The sequence below is a fragment of the Prunus dulcis genome, chromosome 2 (assembly GCF_902201215.1).
Source record: "Prunus dulcis chromosome 2, ALMONDv2, whole genome shotgun sequence".
Taxonomy (NCBI): domain Eukaryota; kingdom Viridiplantae; phylum Streptophyta; class Magnoliopsida; order Rosales; family Rosaceae; genus Prunus; species Prunus dulcis.
Genome location: NC_047651.1, coordinates 16929831 through 16955356, shown reverse-complemented (window position 1 = coordinate 16955356; position 25526 = coordinate 16929831). Strand labels below are relative to the sequence as shown.

The 25526-nt window shown below is 37.9% G+C and overlaps 2 protein-coding genes and 2 pseudogenes across 2 annotated transcripts; all 4 read right to left on the bottom strand.

The window, feature by feature from the left end:
* Nucleotides 1-221: 221 nt before the first annotated feature.
* Nucleotides 222-1944, bottom strand: LOC117618277 ((+)-neomenthol dehydrogenase-like). The gene is made up of 4 exons (XM_034347871.1): nucleotides 1925-1944; nucleotides 1586-1832; nucleotides 994-1068; nucleotides 222-776 (listed from the first exon to the last, which is right to left on the bottom strand). Exons 1-4 carry the CDS (start codon nucleotides 1942-1944, stop codon nucleotides 222-224), a joined length of 897 nt encoding a protein of 298 aa, XP_034203762.1.
* A 538-nt stretch (nucleotides 1945-2482) lies between these two features.
* Nucleotides 2483-10687, bottom strand: LOC117618276 (annotated as a pseudogene).
* A 983-nt stretch (nucleotides 10688-11670) lies between these two features.
* On the bottom strand, nucleotides 11671-16465 carry LOC117618275 (annotated as a pseudogene).
* Nucleotides 16466-22956: 6491 nt separating this feature from the next.
* LOC117617481 ((+)-neomenthol dehydrogenase-like) lies at nucleotides 22957-24975 on the bottom strand. The gene is made up of 4 exons (XM_034346864.1): nucleotides 24852-24975; nucleotides 24527-24773; nucleotides 23853-23927; nucleotides 22957-23665 (listed from the first exon to the last, which is right to left on the bottom strand). The coding sequence occupies exons 1-4, from the start codon at nucleotides 24869-24871 to the stop codon at nucleotides 23111-23113; spliced, it is 897 nt and encodes a 298-aa protein (XP_034202755.1). The 5' UTR covers nucleotides 24872-24975; the 3' UTR covers nucleotides 22957-23110.
* Nucleotides 24976-25526: the final 551 nt, after the last annotated feature.

Below are 25526 nucleotides of genomic sequence, written 5' to 3'. Positions count from 1 at the left end.
TTTCACAGAGATGCAATCATAGAGGACTATTAGATAGAGAATGTTGCACAATTGAATATGGCTACAACAATAAGCATCATATATGCCATCCTCTTATTGAATGTAGAAAGAACATAAAAAGGATCCGCTGCTGGTTCCAAATATACTTAAATTACATCAAAGTTCAAGATGCTGCCCAACAAGTGACATGTATTAAATTTGCATAAATGGATCATCTTCAATCAAGGATCTGACACTTCATACTGAACAAAGAAGGAACCAGAAGGGCCATCATTGGGCAGCAATGCTATCCTCACAACCCTGGCACCACCTTCTTCGACAGGCAAGACGCCGGCATTGGAGTTTAGATCTGTTTTGACAAAGCCAGGGCATACCGAATTGATACGAATATCGGGGTACTTCTTTGCTAGAATCCTTGTATAAGCATTTAGCGCAGCTTTTGAGACTATATAGGCAGACAAAGAAGAAGGCCAGCCCTTACTTTCAAGTGAACCCTCCTTGAAGGCTTTTAGAAGCTCAGTCAGTACCTCACCTACTCCCTCTTCTGTTAGGTTATCAGCATCAGTAAAAACTCCTTTAGCCCAATCACTAGGTATGTTCTTTAACTTCCCCAAGGAAGAGGAAACATTAACAATTCTCGGTGAGTCAGATAACTGGAGGAGTGGGATAAGTGCTTCAGCCGTTTTTTTAGCACCATAGTAGTTTATTTGCAAGCATTCTTCTGCCAACTCATAAGTTTCTATCTTTAATTTACTCCAATCAACTTCTCCTCTTTCCTGCATCAGTAAGAACAAACTTATTATGGTGGCTATTGCCAACCACTTACAACCATCCCAAACAAGAAAAATGGTGATCAAAGTTTGACATGCACATCACAATGAAAATATTTCAAGACAGAGGAAGACATCATGAGAACTTACATTCATATTAAGCACATACATTGAAGCTTTTAGTTTTTGATAGCTATTGATAAAAATCATCCAAAAGACTTACCATGGCACCAGAGTCTACTACAGCTTTAAGAGCATCACCGTCTACTTGGCGTCCACTAATCCCTGCATTGTTCACCTGTGCAGAGTCCAACTGTTTCACTATTTGGGTTCTTTTAGCAAAGAAAAGAACTGAAATTTGTCTAGAAAATGAAATTAATTGGAAGAAGGTAGATCCTTTGATTACTTGGATAAATCTTTTTTGTTGTTACAACCAAACCAACCACAAGGGCCAACAATTATGCCTTTCCCAAACCCCTTAACTCCAGCCACTGATCTTTCTAGGTACGTGTAAATTGCACAGAGAGGGATCATATAGCATATATATGGAAAGAATTCCACACACAAAAAAACAAAAAAACAAAAAAACAAAAAAAACCGAAAAAACAATGTGACAGACATAGAGTCAGATTTGATAGTAAAATCTTCCACGACTGGAAGTGGTCACAATAAGCAAGCAATTATGGATCAGCCACTCAATTTTACACTCTCTAATATAACCTTCACCTGTGTGGATATTGTGTACGCCTAAGACATAATTATTTCAAAAGACAGAAACTTTTTCAAGAAACCTGCAGCTATGATCATACACATACCAAGATATCGAGTTTTCCAAACTGGGTTTTGATGAACTCTGCCAAGGAAGCAACAGTAGCAGGGTTAGCCACATCAAGTTGATGAAAAACCACTTGACCTGAGAGGCCAGATTCTTTGAGTTTCTCAACAGCTTCAAGACCCCTTTTCTCATCTCTGGCAGTTAAGACTACAGTGAATCCATTTGAGGCCAATTGCCTCACAGTTTCCAATCCTATGCCTTTGTTTGCTCCAGTAACAACTGCATACCTGCGAAAACACAAACACCAAATTTATAACACAAAAAATAGTGAGAAATTGTCATCAAGGCCTTCAAAGCATAAAGGACTTTAAAGTGCTACCTCTTTGTTGCTTCTGCCATTGATATATTCGAAATGGGATGGTCTGTGAGAATTGAGATACGTATTAAACAGAAGGAAGAAGCCTTTGAATTTCGAGGACTATATTCAAATAAATAATAAGAAGTAATCGGATTTGTTTGGATTTTTGTGTTTAAGAATAAAGGGAAAGAATGGGGATTTGACAAAATTATCGATACATTATAAAATCCGTTTTTCAACTTGCACCGAAATTTTCTGGAGAGACTTTGAAAAAAAGACCAAAGAGAGAGAATTTTTTTAAAAGAAGTCAAAATGGACAAAATTGCCCTTATTTATTTTTGAATTTCCTAAGAAATCCTTTACATTTGCATGTTTTTGAGAGCTTTTTATGTCTTTTTTGAAAAAATTTTGGCTTTTTCCCAAAGTGAAAGTTTAGTCTTAATTAACGGCGGATTGTCGATAAAGTGTTAATATAATCATTGTCAACATATCCATAACAAAATATACCGAAATGTTATTGATAGTATCGATCAAAGGACAGAATATCAATCACATAGAATTTCTAGTTGAATAATAATGTAAATGATAATATGGATTCAAGAGCCAGTTGATAAGTGGAAAGAAGATAATTTCACAGAGATGCAATCATACAGGACTATTGTATGTCATCCTCGAGTCACATTGAATGTAGAAAGAACTTAAAAATGATCTGGTGCTGGGTCCAAATACACTTTGTTACATTAAAAATTCAAGATCCTGCCAAATAAATGACATGTATTTAATTTGCATAAACGGATCATCTTCAATTAAAAATCTGACACTTCATACTCAACAAAGAAGGAACCAGAAGGGCCATCATTGGGCAGCAATGCTAACTTCATAACCCTTGCAGCCCCTTCTTCGACAGGTAGGACACCGACATTATAGTTTATATCTGTTTTGACAAAGCCAGGGCAGACCGAATTGATACGAAAAGTGGGGTACTTCTTTGCTAGAATCCTTGTATATGCGTTCAGTGCTGCTTTTGAGACTATATAGGCAGGCATAGAAGAAGGCCAGCCCTTACTTTCAAGTGAACCCTCCTTGAAATCTTTTAGAAGCTCAGTCAGTACCTCATCTACTCTCTCTTCTGTTAGGTTTTCGGGATCAGTAAAAACTCCTCTAGCCCAATCGCTTGGTATGTTGTTTAACATCCCCATGACAGAAGAAACATTAACAATTCTCGGTGAGTCAGATAACTGGAGGAGTGGGATAAGTGCTTCAGCTGTTCCTTTAGCACCATAATAGTTTATTTGCAAGCATTCTTCTGTTAACTCATAAGTTTCAGTCACTAGTTTACTCAAATCAACTCCTGCTCTTTCCTGTATCAGCAAAAACAAACTTATTATTATGGTGCCTATTGCCCACCACTTACACACCCACCCCAAACAAGAAAAACGTTGATTAAAGTATGCCAAACCACAGATCAGTTTAAATTCTCACTTCGGCACATATATTGAAGCTTTTAGTTTTTGATAGCTATTGATAAAAAATTATGCAAAAGACTTACCGTGGCACCGGAGGCTACAGCAGCTTTAAAAGCATCACCATCTACTATGCTTCCACCAATCCCTGCATTGTTCACCTGTGCAGAGTCCAACTGTTTCACTATCTGTTTTCTTTTAGCAAAGAAAAGAACAGAAAATCTTTATAGAAAATGAAAGGAAAAGAAAGTTTATAGATCCTCTGATTACTCTTACAATCTCTTTGTTGTTAAAACCAAACTAACCATAAAGGCCAATGCCCTTTAAAGAAGCCCATAATTATGCTACTTTGCCAAACCCCGTACCTCCAGCCACTGATCTTTCTAGGGTACTTCTAAATTGTACAGAAAGGGATCATATCATATATAAAAAGATTCCAAGAAACAAAAACAGAGTGGCAGACTGGTAGTTATGTGAAACTTGTTTTGTTCTTCAAAAAGCCTAAGACTTCTAATTATTTCAAAGATTAACTTGTTGAAGATATTACTAAGCTAGTTATTACTTGGTTTGCTATTTTCATTTTCCAATTCCATATTTCATCTCCTCCAACTAAATCGCATTCGGATTAAGAGTTAGATTCAAAAGACAGAAACTTTTTCAAGAAACCTGTAGCTATGATCATATACATACCAAGATATCGAGTTTCCCAAACTGGGTTTTGATGAAGTCTGCCAAAGAAGCAACAGTAGCAGGGTCAACCACATCAAGTTGATGAAAAACCACTTGACCTGAGAGGCCAGACTCTTTGAGTTTCTCAACAGCTTCAAGACCCCTCTTCTCATCTCGGGCAGTTAAGACTACGGTGAACCCATTTGAGGCCAACTGCCTTACAGTTTCCAATCCTATACCTTTGTTTGCTCCAGTAACAACTGCATACCTAAGAAAACACAAACACCAAATTCATAGAAACAAAAACAATTAAAGGGATTGGAAATCGGACAAGGAAACAAAGCATAATGAAGTCTAAAGTGCTACCTCTTTGTTGCTTCTGCCATTGATAGGTTCGAAACGGGACGGTCTGTGAGAATTGAGATGTGTGTTAAACAGAAGGAGCCTTCTTTTCTTTTATAGTGAATGTTCTTGGAAAGCCTTTGAATTTTGAGGTCATATTCAAATAAATAATATGAAGAAGAAAATTGTTGATTCTTTTGTTCCTATATGCTTCTAGTGGTTTCTAACATTAATTGGAAATTGCGTTGACAGAGGGACCAAATTTTGTTTTAAAGATTTTTAAGGAAAAGAATGGGTTTGTGGGAGAATTTTGGTGAAGGCAGTTGCAGGGCAGTAAGCAGTTTCGCATGCAAAGACTGGTGTGGATGTGACTATTCTAATTGACTAATAATGTAAATAATAATATCCTATAGAAACATGGATCACCTTACTTTTTCATCCCCACTAGATATAAAATACATACATTAATTTACTTGTGGCAACCTTCACCTTTTGATAGGAAAAAAAATCTTAAACGGGACAGCGGCACCGGTGGCACTCAAATAAGGGTGAGACCCTCTGAATGTGGGTCTTAACTCTTTGTGAGTGTGATTTCACATGCGGCTTGAATTTTTACTTTTTTTGTGGGTGTCATTTGTATTTTTCATTTCTCAATGTGAAGTAAACATGAGAGTATCCGTAATAGAAATTTAACTTTTTATTTTAATTTCGAAAGACAAATTGAGTTATTCCTTAAATTTATTATAAAATTCTTCTATATTTCGGGTCCTATTTATAAGCTTACATGTGGGAAGTGCACTAATTAAGATCTTCTAAATACCCTATATACTTTTGGGTCTTGCTCAAGTGATTTTATATTTTTGTTAGTTTTTAGTCAATGAGTAAGCCCATTATGGCGTTTGTTAGTTTGGATTTATAAAAGTATAATTGTGTCCTTATTGACAAAACAGTGGTATAGCAAAAAACGGAAAACGTAAAAGTAACTTTTTCTTTTTTGGGTCATGAAAGTAATAATAAGTTAACAACTGGGTTTGGTGAGATATAGTGAGATGAGATATGACATCATTTGAATGGGAAAGATAGATGGAACAGCATTTGCTTGGATTTTTGTCTGTAGAATTTTCGTTAAGGAAAAGTATGAAGGTAGTGACGCAAGCGCACACGCTGACAGACCAGAGAGACCTTTCAACATGTTCACAAGGGCTTCCCCAATGTCTCAGCCACCATTGGAGTGTATAGGCAAAAAAGTCGTAACATGCGAAGTCTTAAGTAGTTTTGCATTGAACACGACAATTGTCTTTTTCTTTATTTAACAATTGAATACAATAATATTGATGGAATGAGGGATTGACGGATTGTTGGATAATCAATTCTTCTTTATACCTACGTCATTTTTTAATTAATGAAAGAATTGTGGATTAAGTGTTAATATAATTGTTATCAGCATATTCATAACAAAATATACTAAAATATTATCGATAATATCGATCAAAGAACGGATATCAATCACATAGAATTTCTAGTTGAATAATAATGTAAATGATAATATGAGTTCAACAACCAGTTGATAAGTAGAAATGTAAACAAGCAATGTATTAGATCATTCAATCAATTCCATATGTGGAAGATAATTTCACAAAGATGTAATCATACAGGACTATTGTATGTTGTCCTCGAGTCATATTGAATGTAGAAAGAACTTAAAAGGGATCTGGTGGTGCTGGGTCCAAATACACTTTGTTACATTAAAAATTCAAGATCCTGCCAAATAAATGACATGTATTTAATTTGCATAAACGGATCATCTTCAATTAAAAATCTGACACTTCGTACTCAACAAAGAAGGAGCCAGAAGGGCCATCATTGGGCAGCAATGCTAACTTCATAACCCTTGCAGCCCCTTCTTCGACAGGTAGGACACCGACATTGTAGTTTATATCTGTTTTGACAAAGCCAGGGCATAAGGAATTGATACGAAAAGTGGGGTACTTCTTTGCTAGAATCCTAGTATATGCGTTCAGTGCAGCTTTTGAGACTATATAGGCAGACAAAGAAGAAGGAAAGCCCTTACTTTCAAGTGAACCCTCCTTGAAGGCTTTTAAAAGCTCAGTCAGTACCTCATCTAGTCTCTCTTCTGTCAGGTTTTCTGCATCAGTAAAAACTACTTTAGCCCAACCGCTCGGTATGTTGTTTAACTTCCCCATGAAAGACGAAACATTAACAATTCTCGGTGAATCGGATAACTGGAGGAGTGGGATAAGTGCTTCAGCTGTTCTCCTAGCACCATAATAGTTTATTTGCAAGCATTCTTCTGTTAACTCATAAGTTTCAGTCACTAGTTTACTAAAATCAACTCCTCCTCTTTCCTGTATCAGCAAAAACAAACTTATTATTATGGTGCCTATTGCCCACCACTTACACACCCACCCGAATCATACCGGACTGGTGATGTTACACAGATCATTTCCCCTACTAATTGCCATAGCATTAAGCCAAACCACAGATCAATTTAAATTTTCACATTAAGCACATACATTAAAGCTTTAAGTTTTTGGTAGCTATTGATAAGAATTATCTGAAAGACTTACAAAGGCACCAGACTCTACTACAGCTCTAAAGGCATCAGGATCTGCTGTGCTTCCACCAATCCCTGCATTGTTCACCTGTGCAGAGTCCAACTGTTTCACTATTTGTTTTACTTTTGCAAACAAAAGCAAAGAAAAAAACATCTGCAAGATGGAATTAAAAGAAAGTTGGTAGATGCTTTGATTACTTGGATAAACTATCTGCTATAACCAACCAGTGCTCTTCAAAGACGGCCAATAAGTATGCTACTTTGTCACACCACTTAATTCCAGTCACTGATCTTTCATATAGTTAGAGTTAGATATAGACTTCAAAGTAAAATCTTCCACAACTGGAAGTGGACACAATAAGCATGATATAGATCACTCAATTTTACATTAACCCTGTAGCTATGATCATACATACCAAGATATCGAGTTTCCCAAACTGGGTTTTGATGAAGTCTGCCAAAGGAGCAAGACTAGCAGGGTTAGCCACATCAAGTTGATGAAAAACCACTTGACCTGAGAGGCCAGATTCTTTGAATTTCTCAACAGCTTCAAGACCCCTCTTCTCATCTCTGGCAGTTAAGACTACAGTGAATCCTTTTGAGGCCAACTGCCTGACAGTTTCCAATCCTATGCCTTTGTTTGCCCCAGTAACAACTGCATACCTGGAAAAACAAAAGAAAAAACACCAATTTCATAACAAAAGTAGGAAAGCAAAAGGGAAACAAAAACAAGAGTGAGAAATTGTTATAGATCAAAGGGTATGGACTCTAAGGTGCCACCTCTTTCTTGCTTCTGCCATTGCTGATTCGTTTATGGGATCGTCTGTCTGTGGGAAAACCTTTGCACATTTCAAGTTTTATATTCAAATAAATAATAATAAGAGCAAGAAAATTGTTAAGACTCGTTTGTTCCTATACTGGAGGGAGGATGCTTGCGTCGAATGTTTCCTAGAAGTAATCTGATGGGAAAACAACATTTGGTTGGATTTTTCTTTTAAGAATTAAGGAAAAGAATGGGGGTGGTGACGCAAGTGCTCCCATTGTTTAAGCATTTTGGTGGTGGTGGCAGAGCAGAGAGAGCTTAACTCAACCATCAACCACATGCCAAGGCTGAAGCAGTTTCGCCGGCAAGATTGGTGAATTTAACCGCTCCAAAATTACATAATTGTTAACGAGACCTATGTTGTCTTTTTGTTTTTTTAAACAATTGACTGCAGAAGTTTGCGATTGTGCTTCTACAATTTAAGTTGCATAATATTGAAGAATAAATTCTTCTCTACACTTATTTCTTAATTAAATGACGGATTGCCAATAAGGTGTCAATATTATTGTCTCTGACATATGTCTAACAAAATATACCTAAATGTTATCAATATACCATCAATAATATCGATCAAACGATGGACATGAATCACATAGAATTTCTGACTGAATAACAATGCAAATAATAACATGAGTTCAAGAGCCAGATGAATAGTAGAAATGTGAACAAACAATGCACCAGATCCTTCAATCAATTCCAGATGTGGGAGATAATTTCACAGAGATGCAATCATAGAGGACTATTAGATAGAGAATGTTGCACAATTGAATATGGCTACAACAATAAGCATCATATATGCCATCCTCTTATTGAATGTAGAAAGAACATAAAAAGGATCCGCTGCTGGTTCCAAATATACTTAAATTACATCAAAGTTCAAGATGCTGCCCAACAAGTGACATGTATTAAATTTGCATAAATGGATCATCTTCAATCAAGGATCTGACACTTCATACTGAACAAAGAAGGAACCAGAAGGGCCATCATTGGGCAGCAATGCTATCCTCACAACCCTGGCACCACCTTCTTCGACAGGCAAGACGCCGGCATTGGAGTTTAGATCTGTTTTGACAAAGCCAGGGCATACCGAATTGATACGAATATCGGGGTACTTCTTTGCTAGAATCCTTGTATAAGCATTTAGCGCAGCTTTTGAGACTATATAGGCAGACAAAGAAGAAGGCCAGCCCTTACTTTCAAGTGAACCCTCCTTGAAGGCTTTTAGAAGCTCAGTCAGTACCTCACCTACTCCCTCTTCTGTTAGGTTATCAGCATCAGTAAAAACTCCTTTAGCCCAATCACTAGGTATGTTCTTTAACTTCCCCAAGGAAGAGGAAACATTAACAATTCTCGGTGAGTCAGATAACTGGAGGAGTGGGATAAGTGCTTCAGCCGTTTTTTTAGCACCATAGTAGTTTATTTGCAAGCATTCTTCTGCCAACTCATAAGTTTCTATCTTTAATTTACTCCAATCAACTTCTCCTCTTTCCTGCATCAGTAAGAACAAACTTATTATGGTGGCTATTGCCAACCACTTACAACCATCCCAAACAAGAAAAATGGTGATCAAAGTTTGACATGCACATCACAATGAAAATATTTCAAGACAGAGGAAGACATCATGAGAACTTACATTCATATTAAGCACATACATTGAAGTTTTTAGTTTTTGATAGCTATTGATAAAAATTATCCAAAAGACTTACCATGGCACCAGAGTCTACTACAGCTTTAAGAGCATCACCGTCTACTTGGCGTCCACTAATCCCTGCATTGTTCACCTGTGCAGAGTCCAACTGTTTCACTATTTGGGTTCTTTTAGCAAAGAAAAGAACTGAAATTTGTCTAGAAAATGAAATTAATTGGAAGAAGGTAGATCCTTTGATTACTTGGATAAATCTTTTTTGTTGTTACAACCAAACCAACCACAAGGGCCAACAATTATGCCTTTCCCAAACCCCTTAACTCCAGCCACTGATCTTTCTAGGTACGTGTAAATTGCACAGAGAGGGATCATATAGCATATATATGGAAAGAATTCCACACACAAAAAAACAAAAAAACAAAAAAACAAAAAAAACCGAAAAAACAATGTGACAGACATAGAGTCAGATTTGATAGTAAAATCTTCCACGACTGGAAGTGGTCACAATAAGCAAGCAATTATGGATCAGCCACTCAATTTTACACTCTCTAATATAACCTTCACCTGTGTGGATATTGTGTACGCCTAAGACATAATTATTTCAAAAGACAGAAACTTTTTCAAGAAACCTGCAGCTATGATCATACACATACCAAGATATCGAGTTTTCCAAACTGGGTTTTGATGAACTCTGCCAAGGAAGCAACAGTAGCAGGGTTAGCCACATCAAGTTGATGAAAAACCACTTGACCTGAGAGGCCAGATTCTTTGAGTTTCTCAACAGCTTCAAGACCCCTTTTCTCATCTCTGGCAGTTAAGACTACAGTGAATCCATTTGAGGCCAATTGGCTCACAGTTTCCAATCCTATGCCTTTGTTTGCTCCAGTAACAACTGCATACCTGACAAAACACAACCACCAAATTCATAACACAAAAAATAGTGAGAAATTGTTATGGAAGCAGTACTTCAAAGCATAAAGGACTTTAAAGTGCTACCTCTTTGTTGCTTCTGCCATTGATATCTGTGAGAATTGAGATTAATTAAAAAGAAGGAAGGAGCCTTCTTTTGTTTTATAGTGTAATGTTCTTGGAAAGCCTTTGAATTTTGAGGTCTATATTCAAATAAATAATAATAAGAAGAAGAAATTTTTTGATTCGTTTGTTCCTATATAAATACTGGATTGAGGATGCTTCTAACGTTTTCTAGAAGGAAAAGAATGGGGGTGGTGAGTACGGATTAAGAGGAATTGAATTGAGGATGAGTTAGATTGAGGAGAATTAGAATCTGTATTCTTATTGAAGTTGTTTGCTAAATTATATGGATTGAGGAGAGTTAGATTCCAAATTCCTATTAAAGTTGTTTATTAAACCATATGAAATTGGGGTAGGAGTTGTACTATTTACTAGAATGTCCTCGTTGTCGAGTTAAAATAGATGACAAATTTTAAAATTTTAAAATTGTGTGAGGATATAATGAGTAAAAAAGATGAATTTCTAATAAGTTAGTTCCCTTGAAATTAAAATACCACCTCCCACTCAAAAATTGAATTCCTCTCAAATCAAGAATTCAATTTCTAATTTTGTATAGACCCTACTTACTTTTTCTGATTGACTGGTAAGGTAAATAATAATATCATGTTGAAACATGGATCTCATAATGACTGGTAGCACACTCAAAACAGGGTGAGACCTCTTAATGTTGTTGTAAGATGATAAGGTGGCGCCCACATGTTGGAAGGGAATCTCCATACACCTTCCTAGAGTCTTCTATTTACCGAATTGTTAGCCAAGGCTTTGCCTATAAAACTATAGCTTCATTCTCATTTGTAGATATAGAAGAAAATCTCAATGAAAATAACAGAAGAGCATTCCCGTCGCTATTTGAATTCTCTAAATTCTCTCTTCAATTTCTTTAGTTTTATAACAAATGTGACTTTTTCGGCCTTTATTTAAGAGTGTTGTCTCTCCTCTCTAAACGCAAGAAACTTGCATACATCACAAGATTCTATAGGAATGTACAAGGAGTAGTCACCCCAGGACAGCTAAGTCTTTCCCCAAAAACCAAAAGGGAAGGTCAAGTCAGCTGAGAGCTTCCTGTGAGACCAGAAACACCTGAACTTTTCTATTCTTTTTTGGGGTGCAGTTTCTTTTGTTATTTAAACATTGTGCTTTGGTGAAATTTTACCTAGATAGAAAGCATCATATACATGCCATCCTCGTATTGAATGTAGAAAGAACCAAAAAAGGATCTGCTGGTGTCCAAAATACTTAAAATTACATTACAGTACAAAAAGTTGCCCAATAAGTGACATGTATTAAATATGCATGAATGGATCATCTTCAATCAAAGATCCGACACTTCATTCTGAACAAAGAAGGAGCCAGTAGGGCCATCATTGGGCAGCAATGCTAACTTCACAACCCTGGCACCACCTTCTTCGACAGGCAAGACGCCGGCATTGAAGTTCATATCTGTTTTGACATAGCCAGGGCAGACTGAATTGATACGAAAATTGGGGTACTTCTTTGCTAGAATCCTTGTATATGCGTTCAGTGCTGCTTTTGAGACTATATAGGCAGGCATAGAAGAAGGCCAGCCCTTACTTTCAAGTGAACCCTCCTTGAAATCTTTTAGAAGCTCAGTCAGTACCTCATCTACTCTCTCTTCTGTTAGGTTTTCGGCATCAGTAAAAACTCCTCTAGCCCAATTGCTTGGTATGTTGTTTAACATCCCCAAGCCAGCCGAAACATTAACAATTCTCGGTGAGTCAGAAAACTGGAGGAGTGGGATAAGTGCTTCAGCTGTTCTTTTAGCACCATAATAGTTTATTTGCAAGCATTCTTCTGTTAACTCATAAGTTTCAGTCACTAGTTTACTCAAATCAACTTCTCCTCTTGCCTGTATCAGCAAAAACAAACTTATTATTATGGTGCCTATTGCCCACCACTTGCACAACACCCCAAACAAGAAAAGTGTTGATTAAAGTTTGCCAAACCACAGATCATTTTAAATTCTCACTTTGGCATATAGATTGAAGCTTTTAGTTTTTGATAGCTATTGATAAAATTATGCAAAAGACTTACCATGGCACCAGAGGCTACAGCAGCTTTAGAAGCATCAACATCTATTATGCTTCTAAAAATCCCTGCATTGTTCACCTGTGCAGAGTCCAACTGTTTCACTATCTGTTTTCTTTTAGCAAAGAAAAGAACATAATTTTTTTCTATAGAAAATGAAATGAAAAGAAAGTTGATAGATCCTCTGATTACTTGGATAATCTCTTTGTTTTACAACCAAACCAACCATGCTACTTTTCCAAACCCCTTAACTCCAGCCACTGATCTTTATAGGGTACTTGTAAATTGTACAGAAAGGGATCACATCATATATGAAAGGATTCCAAGAAATAAAAACAGAGTTGTAGATGGTTTGCTATTTTTATTCTCCAATTCCTTCAACAAAATCGCATTTGGATTAAGAGTTGGATTCAAAAGACAGAAACTTTTTCAAGAAACCTGCAGCTATGATCATATACATACCAAGATATCCAGTTTCCCAAACTGGTTTTTGATGAATCTGCCAAGGAAGCAACAGTAGCAGGGTTAGATACATCAAGTTGATGAAAAACCACTTGACCAGAGAGGCCAGACTCTTTGAGTTTCTCAACAGCTTCAAGACCCCTCTTGCCATCTCTGGCAGTCAAGACTACAATAAATCCATTTGAGGCCAACTGCCTGACAGTTTCCAATCCTACGCCTTTGTTTGCTCCAGTAACAATTGCATACCTGAGAAAACAAAAAACACCAAATTCAGAACACAAAAATAGTGAGAAATTGTTATGAAAGCAGTACTTTAAAGTGCTACCTCTTTGTTACTTCTGCCATTGATAGATTCGAAACGGGACGGTCTGTGAAAATTGAGATGTGTATTAAACAGCAACAGCCTTCTTCTCTTTTATAGTGAAATGTTCTTGAAAAGCCTTTGAATTCTGGGGATTATATTAAGATAAATATTAAGAAGAAGATGAAAATTGTTGGTTCTGTTGTTCCTATATACATACTGGAGGGAGGATGCTTCTAGTGTTTTCTATCAGTAATTGGATATTGTGGTGAAAGAGGGACCAAGACTTGTTTGGAATTGTGTTTTGAAGATTTTAAAGGAAAATAACGGGGTCGTGGTGACGCAAGTGCTCACGTTGTTGAAGAATTTTGGTGGTGGCAGTGGCAAGCAGTTTCGCATGCAAGACTTTTCAACTGTGCAGAAAATTTCTAATTGACTAATATATCCTAGTAGAAACATGGATATTAATTTACTTGTGACAAATTTCACCTTTTGATAGGAAAAAATCTTCGATAAAACTGCCGCACCGGTAGCACACTTAAATAAGGGTGAGACTCCTCTGAATGCGGGTCTTAACTCTTTGTGAGTGTGATTTCGCATGCGGCTGCCTTACCCAAGACTCTCTCCCCTTGATTGGAACAAGGAGAATGCTACTTCGTCAAACCCCTTAATTCCAGCCACTGATCTTTCTAGGGTACTTGGTACGTGTACACAACTGGAAGTGGACACAATAAGCATGATATATATCAGCCACTCAATTTAACATTAACCTTCTCCTGTGTTACTGGTTAGCCACATCAAGCTAATGAAAAATCACTTGACCTGAGGGGCCAGACTCTTTTGAGTTTCCCAACAACTTCAAGACCCCTCTTCTCATCTCTGGCAGTTAAGACTACAGTGAATCGTTTTGAGGCCAACTGCTTGACAGTTTCCAATCCTATGCCTTCGTTTACACATTGACTGCAGAAGTTTGCGATTGTGGTATTACAATTTAAGTTGGATAATATTGAATAATCAATTCTTCTCCACACTTCGTCCTTAATTAAATTATGGACTGTCAATATTATTGTCTCTAACTTAAGTCTAACAAAATATACCGAAATGTTATTGATATACTATCGATAATACCGGACATCGGTCACATAGAATTTCTGACTGAATAACATTGTAAATGATAATATGAGTCCAAGAGCCAGATGAATAGTAGAAATGTAAACAATGCACTAGATCCTTCAATCAATATACATACCAAAGTACTTAAAATTACATTACAGTACCAGATGTTGCCCAATAAATGACTCGTATTAAATTTGCATAAATGGATCATCTTCAATCAAAAATCTGACACTTCATTGTGAACAAAGAAGGAGCCAGTAGGGCCATCATTGGGCAGCAATGCTAACTTCACAATCCTGGCACCACCCTCTTCGACAGGCAAGACGCCGGCATTGAAGTTTATATCTGTTTTGACAAAGCCAGGGCAGACTGAATTGATACGAAAAGTGGGGTACTTCTTTGCTAGAATCCTTGTGTATGCGTTCAGTGCTGCTTTTGAGACTATATAGGCAGGCATAGAAGAAGGCCAGCCCTTACTTTCAAGTGAACCCTCCTTGAAATCTTTTAGAAGCTCAGTCAGTACCTCATCTATTCTCTCTTGTGTTAGGTTTTCGGCATCAGTAAAAACTCCTTTAGCCCAATCACTTGGTATCTTCTTTAACTTCCCCGAGCCAGACGAAACATTAACAATTCTCGGTGAGTCAGATAACTGGAGGAGTGGGATAAGTGCTTCAGCTGTTCTTTTAGCACCATAATAGTTTATTTGCAAGCATTCTTCTGTTAACTCATACGTTTCAGTCACTAGTTTACTCAAATCAACTTCTCCTCCTTCCTGTATCAGCAAAAACAAACCTATTATTATGATGCCTATTGCCCACCACTTACACAACACCCCAAACAAGAAAAATGTTTATTAAAGTTTGCCAAACCACAGATCAGTTTAAATTCTCACTTTGGCACATACATTGAAGCTTTTAGTTTTTGATAGCTATTGATAAAAATTATGCAAAAGACTTACCACGGCACCAGAGGCTATTACAGCTTTAAAAGCATCACCATCTAATATGCTTCCAAAAATCCCTGCATTGTTCACCTGTGCAGAGTCCAACTGTTTCACTTTCTGTTTTCTTTTAGTAAAGAAAAGAACAGATTTTTTTATTTTATAGAAAATGAAATGAAAAGAAAGTTGATAGATCCTCAGAGTACTCTGACAATCTCTTTGTTTTTACAACCATACCAACCATAAAGGCCAATGCCTTCAAAAAAGCACAATAATTATGCTACTTTGCCAAACCCCTTAATTCCAGCCACGGATCTTTCTAGGGTACTTGTAAATTGTACAGAAAGGGATCATATCATATATGAAAGGATTCCAAGAAATAAAAACAGAGTGGCAGACATAGAGTTAGATTTGAAAGTAAAATCTTCCACAACTGGTAGTTTATGTGAAACTTATTTTGTTCTTCAAAAACCCTAAGACTTCTAATTATTTCAAAGATTAACTTCTTGATGACATTTATTAAGCTAGTTATCACTTGGTTTGCTATTTTTATTCTCCAATTTCATTTGCTATATGATTCCATATTTCATCTCCTTCAATTAAATCGCGTTCGGATTAAGAGTTCAATTCAAGAGACATAAACTTTTTCAAGAAACCTGCAGCTATGATCATATACATACCAAGATATCGAGTTTCCCAAACTGGGTTTTGATGAAGTCTGCCAAAGAAGCAACAGTAGCAGGGTTAGCCACATCAAGTTGATGAAAAACCACTTGACCTGAGAGGCCAGACTCTTTGAGTTTCTCAGCAGCTTCAAGACCCCTTTTCTCATCTCTGGCAGTTAAAACTACAGTGAATCCATTTGAGGCCAATTGCCTCACAGTTTCCAATCCTATGCCTTTGTTTGCCCCAGTAACAACCGCATACCTTGAAAAACAAAAACACCAAATTCATAACACAAAAATGGTAAGCAGAAACAATTAGAGCGAATGGAGATGTGACAAGGAACCAAAGCAGAAAGGACTCTAAAGTGCTACCTCTTTGTTGCTTCTGCCATTGATATATTCGAAATGGGAAGCCTTTGAACAGAAGGAAGAGGCCTTCTCTTCTGGAAAGCCTTTGGATTTTTGTGTTTAAGGATGGGGGAATGCTAGCCATCTTTTTTCTAACTCTTCTTTTGGATTTTCATTCTTTTATTCATAACACGTGTCACTTCCCTCTCACTTAAACTAATATTTTAATTACACAAAAGAACATTAATTGTATTTCCGTATTTACCCTTTTTTATTTTTTAAAATAATAAACAATAAAAAAAGGGGTTCTTCAATCACCCAATCCCCACCCCAACTCGCCCTCGCCCCCTCCTTCTCAGGGAAAACCTAGCAGTCAACATCCACAACTCATCTCTCCTTCTCCCACCTGTGCAGCCACCCCTACCTCCCACCCCAACCATTAATTTCATTTTCCCACCACTAAAAGGACCCGCCTCGAATTTCCCAAAACTCGAGGCGAATTCTGTAGAAATTCCCGACATCACCCCGATGTCGGGCCCACTTCTAAAACTATACCCTTTTTTTTTTTTCCCAAATTGGAATAAAGGTACGAGACTTTCTGCAGAAATTTCGGCAGAGTTTTCCCTGTAAATTGAACAATCCCCAAACTTACAACCTGCATAAAAACACATTTAATATCCACAACTGGCAGCATGCACAATATAATTTCATGCAATTCACATAAACGGCCTTCGGCCTTCCAATAATTCTCAACAAACTACCAAACACGCTAACAAATCAATTCATGCCTTAAACAAGGCAAACGATAAATTCAAATATGAATTATGGCTACTAAATTTCAACATGCATCATTTAACCTTTTCAATTTCAACATGATAGCCTCCTAACACAATCACATTTTCACCTAAATTTCATGACCAACAACAAGGTCCGAACCAATCTCCATATAACAATATGACTAACATTTAGTCTTCGGCTGCACCTAATAACCTTAGGCTGCCTACGTACCCTCGTTGAGGGATCAAGCCACACTTAGATTTTCCATAAAACCTAATTCCACATATAGGCAATACCTTATTTCATTTCTCTGTATTTCACATAATCTCCCCATACGCCGATACTACCAACGCCACGTATGGGGTCTGTCAACACTCCGGATAACCTACGCCATGTGCGACCATGCCATACTATCACAATATCTCCCCACACGCCGGTACAACCAACGTCACTTATGCGGCCTGTCAACACGCCGAATAACCTACGCCACGTGCGACCATGCCATACTATCACAATATCTTTCCATACGCCGGTACAACCAACGCTACATATGGGGCCTGTCAACACTCCGGATTACCTACGCCACGTGCGACCATATCATACTATCACAAGATCTCCCCATACGCCGGTACAACCAACGCCACGTATGGGGTCTGTCTCAACGCCGGATAACCTACGACACGCGAGACCTGCACATCATATCACATATCTCCTCATACGCCGGTACAACCAACGCCACGTATGGGGCCTGTCGACACGCCAGATAACCTACGCCACGTGCGACCTCAACATCATATCATAATATCTCCCCATACGCCGGTACAACCAACGCCACGTATGGGGCCTGTCTCAACGCCGGATAGCCTACGCCAAGCGAGACCTGAACATCATATCACAATCTTCCCATACGCTGGTACAACCAATGCCACGTATGGGGTCTGTCGACACGCCGGCTAACCTACGCCACGCGCGACCTCAACATAATATCACGTAATCTCCTCATACGCCGATACTACCAATGCCACGTATGGGGCCTGTCCGCACGCCGGATAACCTATGCCACGTGGGACCTAACTTTCACAAAGTGGTACTTGTAGTGTAACCAAAATTCGAGGAGGTGCCTAAGGTAGTGCGTATAGCACTTCAAACTGACATTCTAGACTCTCTTTTATAACTTTACAAATATATATAAATATATAATTTACTTCTAATATTGTATAAATCTCAACAATAGTCTAACACCCGATAATCCCCCTGGAAAGGTGAGATTACTTCAGGAGACTCACGGTCAACCAAGGGTCAAACTACCCTAACCCTGGTAAAACTAGCCCACGGGGACCACGACCTCCAAATTTCGATCCGAAAGCTCTTATGGGTTCTACAAGGTATAGGACACTCGTCTTGCAAGTTTGGTCCAGATCGGACGGTCGGATCGCACGATCTGACGGTTAATATAAAACATAAATTCTAAATTATTTAATCGGAACATCCGGGGCTCCGATTCATGATCCGTAAATTCCTACACGATCCTAGAAATACTTAGATTAACATATATTATATTCGAGACCATCCAAAGGGTCCCAACCTATCGAACCCGGATAACGCGCAATATGCGATCGTCCGTTCGATAGTCAAACGACATCCGAATTGAGATCCGCGAAATCCTACGCACTCGTGATATATAACACCCTATTTGGAGCCACTTTTGTTTTTGGACCTACCCCAAAAAACTGACCGGAAGTGGCCGGAATAGCGATCCCAAAATCGGCTGAATTTCAATTCGAAAATCGAATTGCCTACGCTAAGAATCGATCCAATCCTACCCAACAGGCAACTAGAGTATGAAAAGTAGGTGAGGAACCATACCTCGCTCGTCGAAATCGGTGGCCGGAGGAAGGAGATCGACGGCCGTGAAGTTCGGAAGTCACCGGTCGCTTCTTCTCCATTTTCCGGCGAAACCACGGCGGCTGGAGGCGGGAGCCGACTAGGGTTGGAAGAGGACGACGCCCAGGTCATTTTGGTACCGGCCCCGTCCTCAGCCGTGGCAGGAGTTTCGAGGAGAGAGAGAGACCGACGGGGAGAGAGAGAGAGAGAGAGAGAGAGAGAGAGAGAGAGAGCTCGCGGGAGGGAGAGAGATAGAGAAAAAAAAAATCTGATTTTTATAAAAATCCAATTTTGAAATAATTACGATTGTGCCACTGAGTTTCTTTTGACCATATCTCTCTCGTTATAACTCCGATTCGAGCCCACTACGTGTCTATGAACTCGTCTCAGTACGACCTATCCAAAAATACTAGTCACTACCCCAAACTCTATTCGGGTAAGAAAATGACCAAAATACCCCTATCTCAAGGGTAAATTTGTAATTTCCCTTAAATAATTAAATAAGGGATTAATTTAGAGTCGGGATGTTACAACCACAACCTCGACTCTTCCCCCACCGATGAAAACCCAACAGCCACATTCATTTTCCACCTCACCCATGTTTGATCTTTATTTATTTATTTTACAATACCTCCTTCACACGTCTATGCACAAAAATATGAATACGATGATTTTATCTCTGTTTTTTTTTTTGTTCTTCTTTTGCAGAAACCCAAATTTCAGGGAGGATGTGGCTAGAACTGATACATAGAGATTGGGGAAAGGGGTGGGGGTGGGTGTGGTGAGAAATTGCAGGGAGGGTGGGTGAGGTATAAGTGCAGGGATGATTAGAACTGAAAAGGGACGGTGATTGGGTCTTCAAAGGGGTGAATAATCCATGCCACAAATAAACTATTTTATTAATCATCAACATATATCCCTTACAACTATTACATTAGCCTTATTTATAGAATTTACAAGACTTGGGCACCAAGACTACTTGGTCCAAAAGTAAACTAATTAATTATAAAATCACACATAAATAATAAAAGATATCCTAAAACTATCTAAATAAGAAAATAACAATATATCATGAAATAACTAATTAAATTGTAAATATCTATCTTGATCCACCCCTATGCTCCTGCATCAGACTCCCCTGGTTGGAAAGAATTCGTCCTCGAATTCAAGCCTTTGATTGAGAAAAATCCGAGTAGCATCCAATTGAAACCTTCCTTTCCAAATAAAAAGATATTTTGAATATTTCGTTATTCTTGGCTTCTTCTTAGTCCCTCTTACAATGCAAATGTTTCTCTCTAGAATCTTCAATCGATTGACAAAATCGAGTTTTGGCAACCTTCCAAGTGAAAACATTAATGCCCATAAAATCAATAATATCTTCGAAAGTTTTCTCAATTCTCATCTTTTCACTGTTCTGATCAATAAATTGCTTATCAAAATTGCTTTGAACACCCAAACAATTTTCACAGTTGCAAGGATCAAATATTGGAGGTAAATCCAAATTTAATAACTTTGATGAATAACAAATGCACCAAAATTACCAAATCCATTTATACCTTCAAGGACACAATGAGAATAACCGTGCCCCTCTTCACTTGACTGACACAGCAGAGCACAATAATGAAAAGAGCTATCTCCCTTGTACTCCCGTCGAGGCTCCCATGGCTTAGAGTGTCAATGCGAGCTACTTGGTTCAAATAAGGGTTCACGCATCTCTCCCAGTCAGAACTCTTACCTATCTGGGTTCGAGCTTCGATGCGAGCGATGCGTTCTGTAAGTTGCCGTAGCATCCTCCTAATTTCCTCCATGTCGTTGTAGTTGTCAACACGACCCTCCATCCCAAAACCACCCCAATAAAGCAGATCTTGAGCCATCGCTCTGATACCAATTGATGGGGGATCGGGGTTCGGACACGGGTCACCAACCACGTACATGAGCACTAGAATCTAGGTCTAGTGCAAACTCACATATATCATAGCAAATCCATGCCACAAATAAACTATTTTATTAATCATCAACATATATCCCCCACAACTATTACATTAGCCTTATTTATAGACTTTACAAGACTTGGGCACCAAGACTACTTGGTCCAAAAGTAAACTAATTAATTATAAAATCACACATAAATAATAAAAGATATCCTAAAACTACCTAAATAAGAAAATAACAATATATCATGAAATAACTAATTAAATGGTAAATATCTATCTTGATCCACCCCTATGCTCCTGCATCACGAAGGAGTCAATTTGCTTAATAAACGGAGTCCAAGTGTGATGATGGGTCTGGGTGGAGTGGTGGGTTATGAAGATGGGTCTGGGTATGTGAGAGAGAGAATGTGATAGTGGGAGAGAGTAATAAAAAAGTTGTAAAATTTTTGAATAAAAATATTTAATAAGGGTAAATTTGAAAAAGAAAAGTTAGCTTGTTTGCTGCATTAATGAAATTGTTTTTGGAATCTCCTGGGAGCCTTCCTTAATGTGTTCTTGGAGCATTCGTGGGCTTGGCACCTAGCGAATGCTCTTGTGCTTGATCCCTGTATTCATGTTAAATGGCTAGACCAATTTTGTTAATGTTGAGTGGTGTTTTCTTTGTTCTCTTCTTAACTGATCTTTGATTCTCCGCCTGTCACTAGGACTATGCTTTCATAGGAGGTTTCTTTGTCAGTGTTGAGATGATACAGCGTGCTTGAGGGCTTTTTTTAATTTTATTTTCTTTCCTGGCCTGTTTGTGTGGTTAGTTTCTTCTTTGTGTTGTTCCTTACATATTTCTCTTCTTTCATCACCAATTGCAATTGGAGTTAGTTAGAGATGGTGTGCTTAGTGGATGTTTTCTTTCTTCTTGGTGTATTGTGTTTTCTATCGGGTGCTCTCAATGTCTTGTGGCTGTGCAATGGTGATGTAGGACAAAGTTTGAAAAATTAATTAAAATAAAGTGGAGTGGCTCAAAGTTGAAGAAAATCATGCAAGAGAGGAAAATTCCAATTAAATGTAGGAAAAGAAGCAAGGCGTATCGTTGGGATTTTCTAATTGATTAAGGAAGTTTGAAGCAATTATGATTCTGTCAAGATTTGTATTTAATTTAATGTTTTATTTTATATTTGGAAGAATAAGTTATCTATTAGGATATTATTTTGTTATTATGATTTTAGCTATGATTTTTATTATTTTCTTGTTAGGTAAGTTTAGGAATATACTAGAACCTAGGGTTTCCTACGGTTTTAGGGTTTCTTCGTTTTCTATTTAAGCCAACTCATGGCATTGTGTTTGTCAGTTTATTCATCTTATTTTCAATCAATATATTTGAGATTTACTCCCTAGTGAATTTCAGTTTGTTGGTGGATTCCGACATTGTTAATTGTAGGGTTATCGTTCGATCTCCCTATTCCTATATCTCGCTGCGTCAAAAGGACTATAATTTCAAAGTATGACTCTTTTGGCAATTGGACTGTGTTATAGTGTTCTCGTCGGAGGTCTATGTGTCAGTTTGCTGTTTTATTTTATCTTGCTCTAGCATTGCTCATGCGTGATTGTTTCAGACTCTCTTGTTAGTCAATGATATATATGGTACTCTTTCCTACCCTAGAATTTTGTCCCTAAACAATGTTTTAACTAGGTCACTGTTTCGTGTTGTTCTATATACGCTACTTTGATTCTATAAATGAATTCCATTTCTAAAAGAAAAAAAACTCCTTGTGTATGTGATTCAGATGCGACTGCCTTACTCAATACTCTTTTAGCCTTCATTTGGCAGCGTTGTCTCTCTTCTCAAAACGCAAGAAACTTGCATGCATCACAAGATGCTACAGGAAAGAACAAGGAGTAGTCACCCTAGGACAGCTAAGTCTTTCCCCTAAAACCAAAGGGGAAGGTTATCAAGCCAGCTGGGAGCTTCCGGTTAGGCCAGAAACACCTGACCTTTTCTTTTGTTATTTAAACAGTGTGCTATGGTGAAATTTTACATAGAGAAAACATCATATATGCCATCCTCTTATTGAATGTAGAAAGAACGTCAAAAGGATCTGTTGGTGTCCAAAATACTTAAAATTACATTACAGTACAAGATGTTGCCCAATAAGCGAATCGTATTAAATTTGCATAAATGGATCTTCTTCAATCAAAGATCCGACACTTCATTGTGAACAAAGAAGGAGCCAGTAGGGCCACCATTGGGCAGCAATGCTAACTTCACAACCCTGGCACCACCTTCTTCGACAGGCAAGAAGCCGGCATTGAAGTTTATATCTGTTTTGACAAAGCCAGGGCAGACTGAATTGATACGAAAATTGAGGTACTTCTTTGCTAGAATTCTTGTATATGCGTTCAGTGCTGCTTTTGAGACTGTATAGGCAGGCATAGAAGAAGGCCAGCCCTTCCTTTCAAGTGAACCCTCCTTGAAGTCTTTTAGAAGCTCGGTCAGTACCTCATCTACTCTCTCTTCTGTTAGGTTTTCAGCATCAGTAAAAACTCCTCTAGCCCGATCGCTTGGTATCTTCTCTAACTTCCCCATGGAAGATGAAACATTAACAATTCTCGGTGAGTCAGATAACTGGAGGAGTGGGATAAGTGCTTCAGCTGTTCTTTTAGCACCATAATAGTTTATTTGCAAGCATTCTTCTGTTAACTCATAAGTTTCAGTCATTAGTTTACTCAAATCAACTTCTCCTCTTTCCTGTATCAGTAAAAGCAAACTTATTATTAAGGTGCCTATTGCCCACCACTTACACACCCACCCAAAACAAGAAAAATGTTGATTAAAGTTTGCCAAACCACAGATCAGTTTAAATTCTAACTTTGTCACATTCATTGAAGCTTTTAGTTTCTGATAGCTATTGATAAAAATTATGCAAAAAACTTACCATGGCACCAGAGGCTACAGCAGCTTTTAAAGCATCACCATCTACTATGCTTCCACCAATCCCTGCATTGTTCACCTGTGCAGAGTCCAACTGTTTCACTATCTGTTTTCTTTTAGCAAAGAAAAGAAGAGACATTTTTTTATAGAAAATGAAATGAAAAGAAAGTTGATACAACCATACTGTTTCACTATCTGTTTCACTATCTGATTACGCTGACAATCTCTTTGTTGTTACAACCATACTATTACCAACCATAAAGGCCAATGCCTTTAAAGAAGCACAATAATTATGCTACTTTGCCAAACCCCTCAACTCCAGCCACTGATTTTTATAGGGTACTTGTAAATTGTACAGAAAGGGATTATATCATATATGAAAAGATTCCAAAAAACAAAAACAGAGTGGCAGACATAGAGTTAGATTTGAAAGTAAAACCTTCCACAACTGGTAGTTACGTGAAACTTGTTTTGTTCTTCAAAAAGCCTAGGACTTCTAATTATTTCAAAGATTAACTTCTTGATGATATTATTAAGCTAGTTATTACTTGGTTTGCTATTTTTATTCACCAATGCCATATTTCATCTCCTTCAACTAAATCGCATTTGGATTATGAGTTAGATTCAAAAGACTGAAACTTTTTTTCAAGAAACCTGCAGCTATGATCATATACATACCAAGGTATCGAGTTTCCCAAACTGGGTTTTGATGAAGTCTGCCAAGGAAGCAACAGTAGCAGGGTTAGGTACATCAAGTTGATGAAAAACCACTTGACCAGAGAGGCCAGACTCTTTGAGTTTCTCAACAGCTTCAAGACCCCTCTTCTCATCTCGGGCAGTTAAGACTACGGTGAACCCCTTTGAGGCCAACTGCCTGATAGTTTCCAATCCTATGCCTTTGTTTGCTCCAGTAACAACTGCATACCTGAGAAAACAAAACACAACAAATTCGGAACACAAAAATAGTGAGAATTGTTATGAAAGCAGTACTTTAAAGTGCTACCTCTTTGTTACTTCTGCCATTGATTGATTCGAAACAGGACAGTCTGTGAAAATTGAGATGTGTATTAAACAGCAAGAGCCTTCTTTTCTTTTATAATGAAATGTTCTTCAAAAGCCTTTGAATTCTAGGGATTATATTTGTGGGAACCTAATTAAATCAAACCCTAGGTCAAATAATTCCTACCATTTAGGGATTATTTGACCAAATTGGGAATTGATCAACCTAATTGGGAGTTACTCAATTTAATTGGGAATTATCCAATTAAATTGAACGTTACCTAATTAGGTTGAGAATTGATTTGGTTAATTACCACAATCCCCAATTAAATGAGGAGTTACCTATGAATCGGGATTTGATTTGATGCCTACCACAATTAGGGATTTGATTTACCCTTATAAATCAAATCCCTAATTAATCAAATCAATCCCAAAAAGGGGAGGAATAATTCCCTTCCATTTATGGAATTATTCCTCTGAAACCCTAGCCTCCGAGACCACTATAAAAGCATAGTCACACACAAGGATTGAGGTATGCCTAAATTCTTACTAAACTCTACAGAAGTTATTTCTCAAAAACCCTAGCCACCCCCTCTCTTTCTCTCTCTCACACAAGGCTCCGGCCACCACACACGGCTCCGGCCACCCGGTTTTCCTTGAATTACCCTTCCTAACTTAG

Bases quoted from the DNA above. Each gene is read 5' to 3' on its own strand.
- LOC117618277 (XM_034347871.1), bottom strand. From the start codon at position 1,944: ATGGCAGAAGCAACAAAGAG. The intron at 1,833-1,924 runs GTAGCACTTTAA...GTGTTTTCGCAG, and splicing joins ATGGCAGAAGCAACAAAGAG to GTATGCAGTTGTTACTGGAG. The intron at 777-993 runs GTAAGTCTTTTG...TTACTGATGCAG, and splicing joins TAGTAGACTCTGGTGCCATG to GAAAGAGGAGAAGTTGATTG.
- LOC117617481 (XM_034346864.1), bottom strand. From the start codon at position 24,871: ATGGCAGAAGTAACAAAGAG. The intron at 23,928-24,526 runs GTATGTATATGA...GACTCTGCACAG, and splicing joins TTGGGAAACTCGATACCTTG to GTGAACAATGCAGGGATTGG. The intron at 23,666-23,852 runs GTAAGTTTTTTG...TTACTGATACAG, and splicing joins CTGTAGCCTCTGGTGCCATG to GAAAGAGGAGAAGTTGATTT.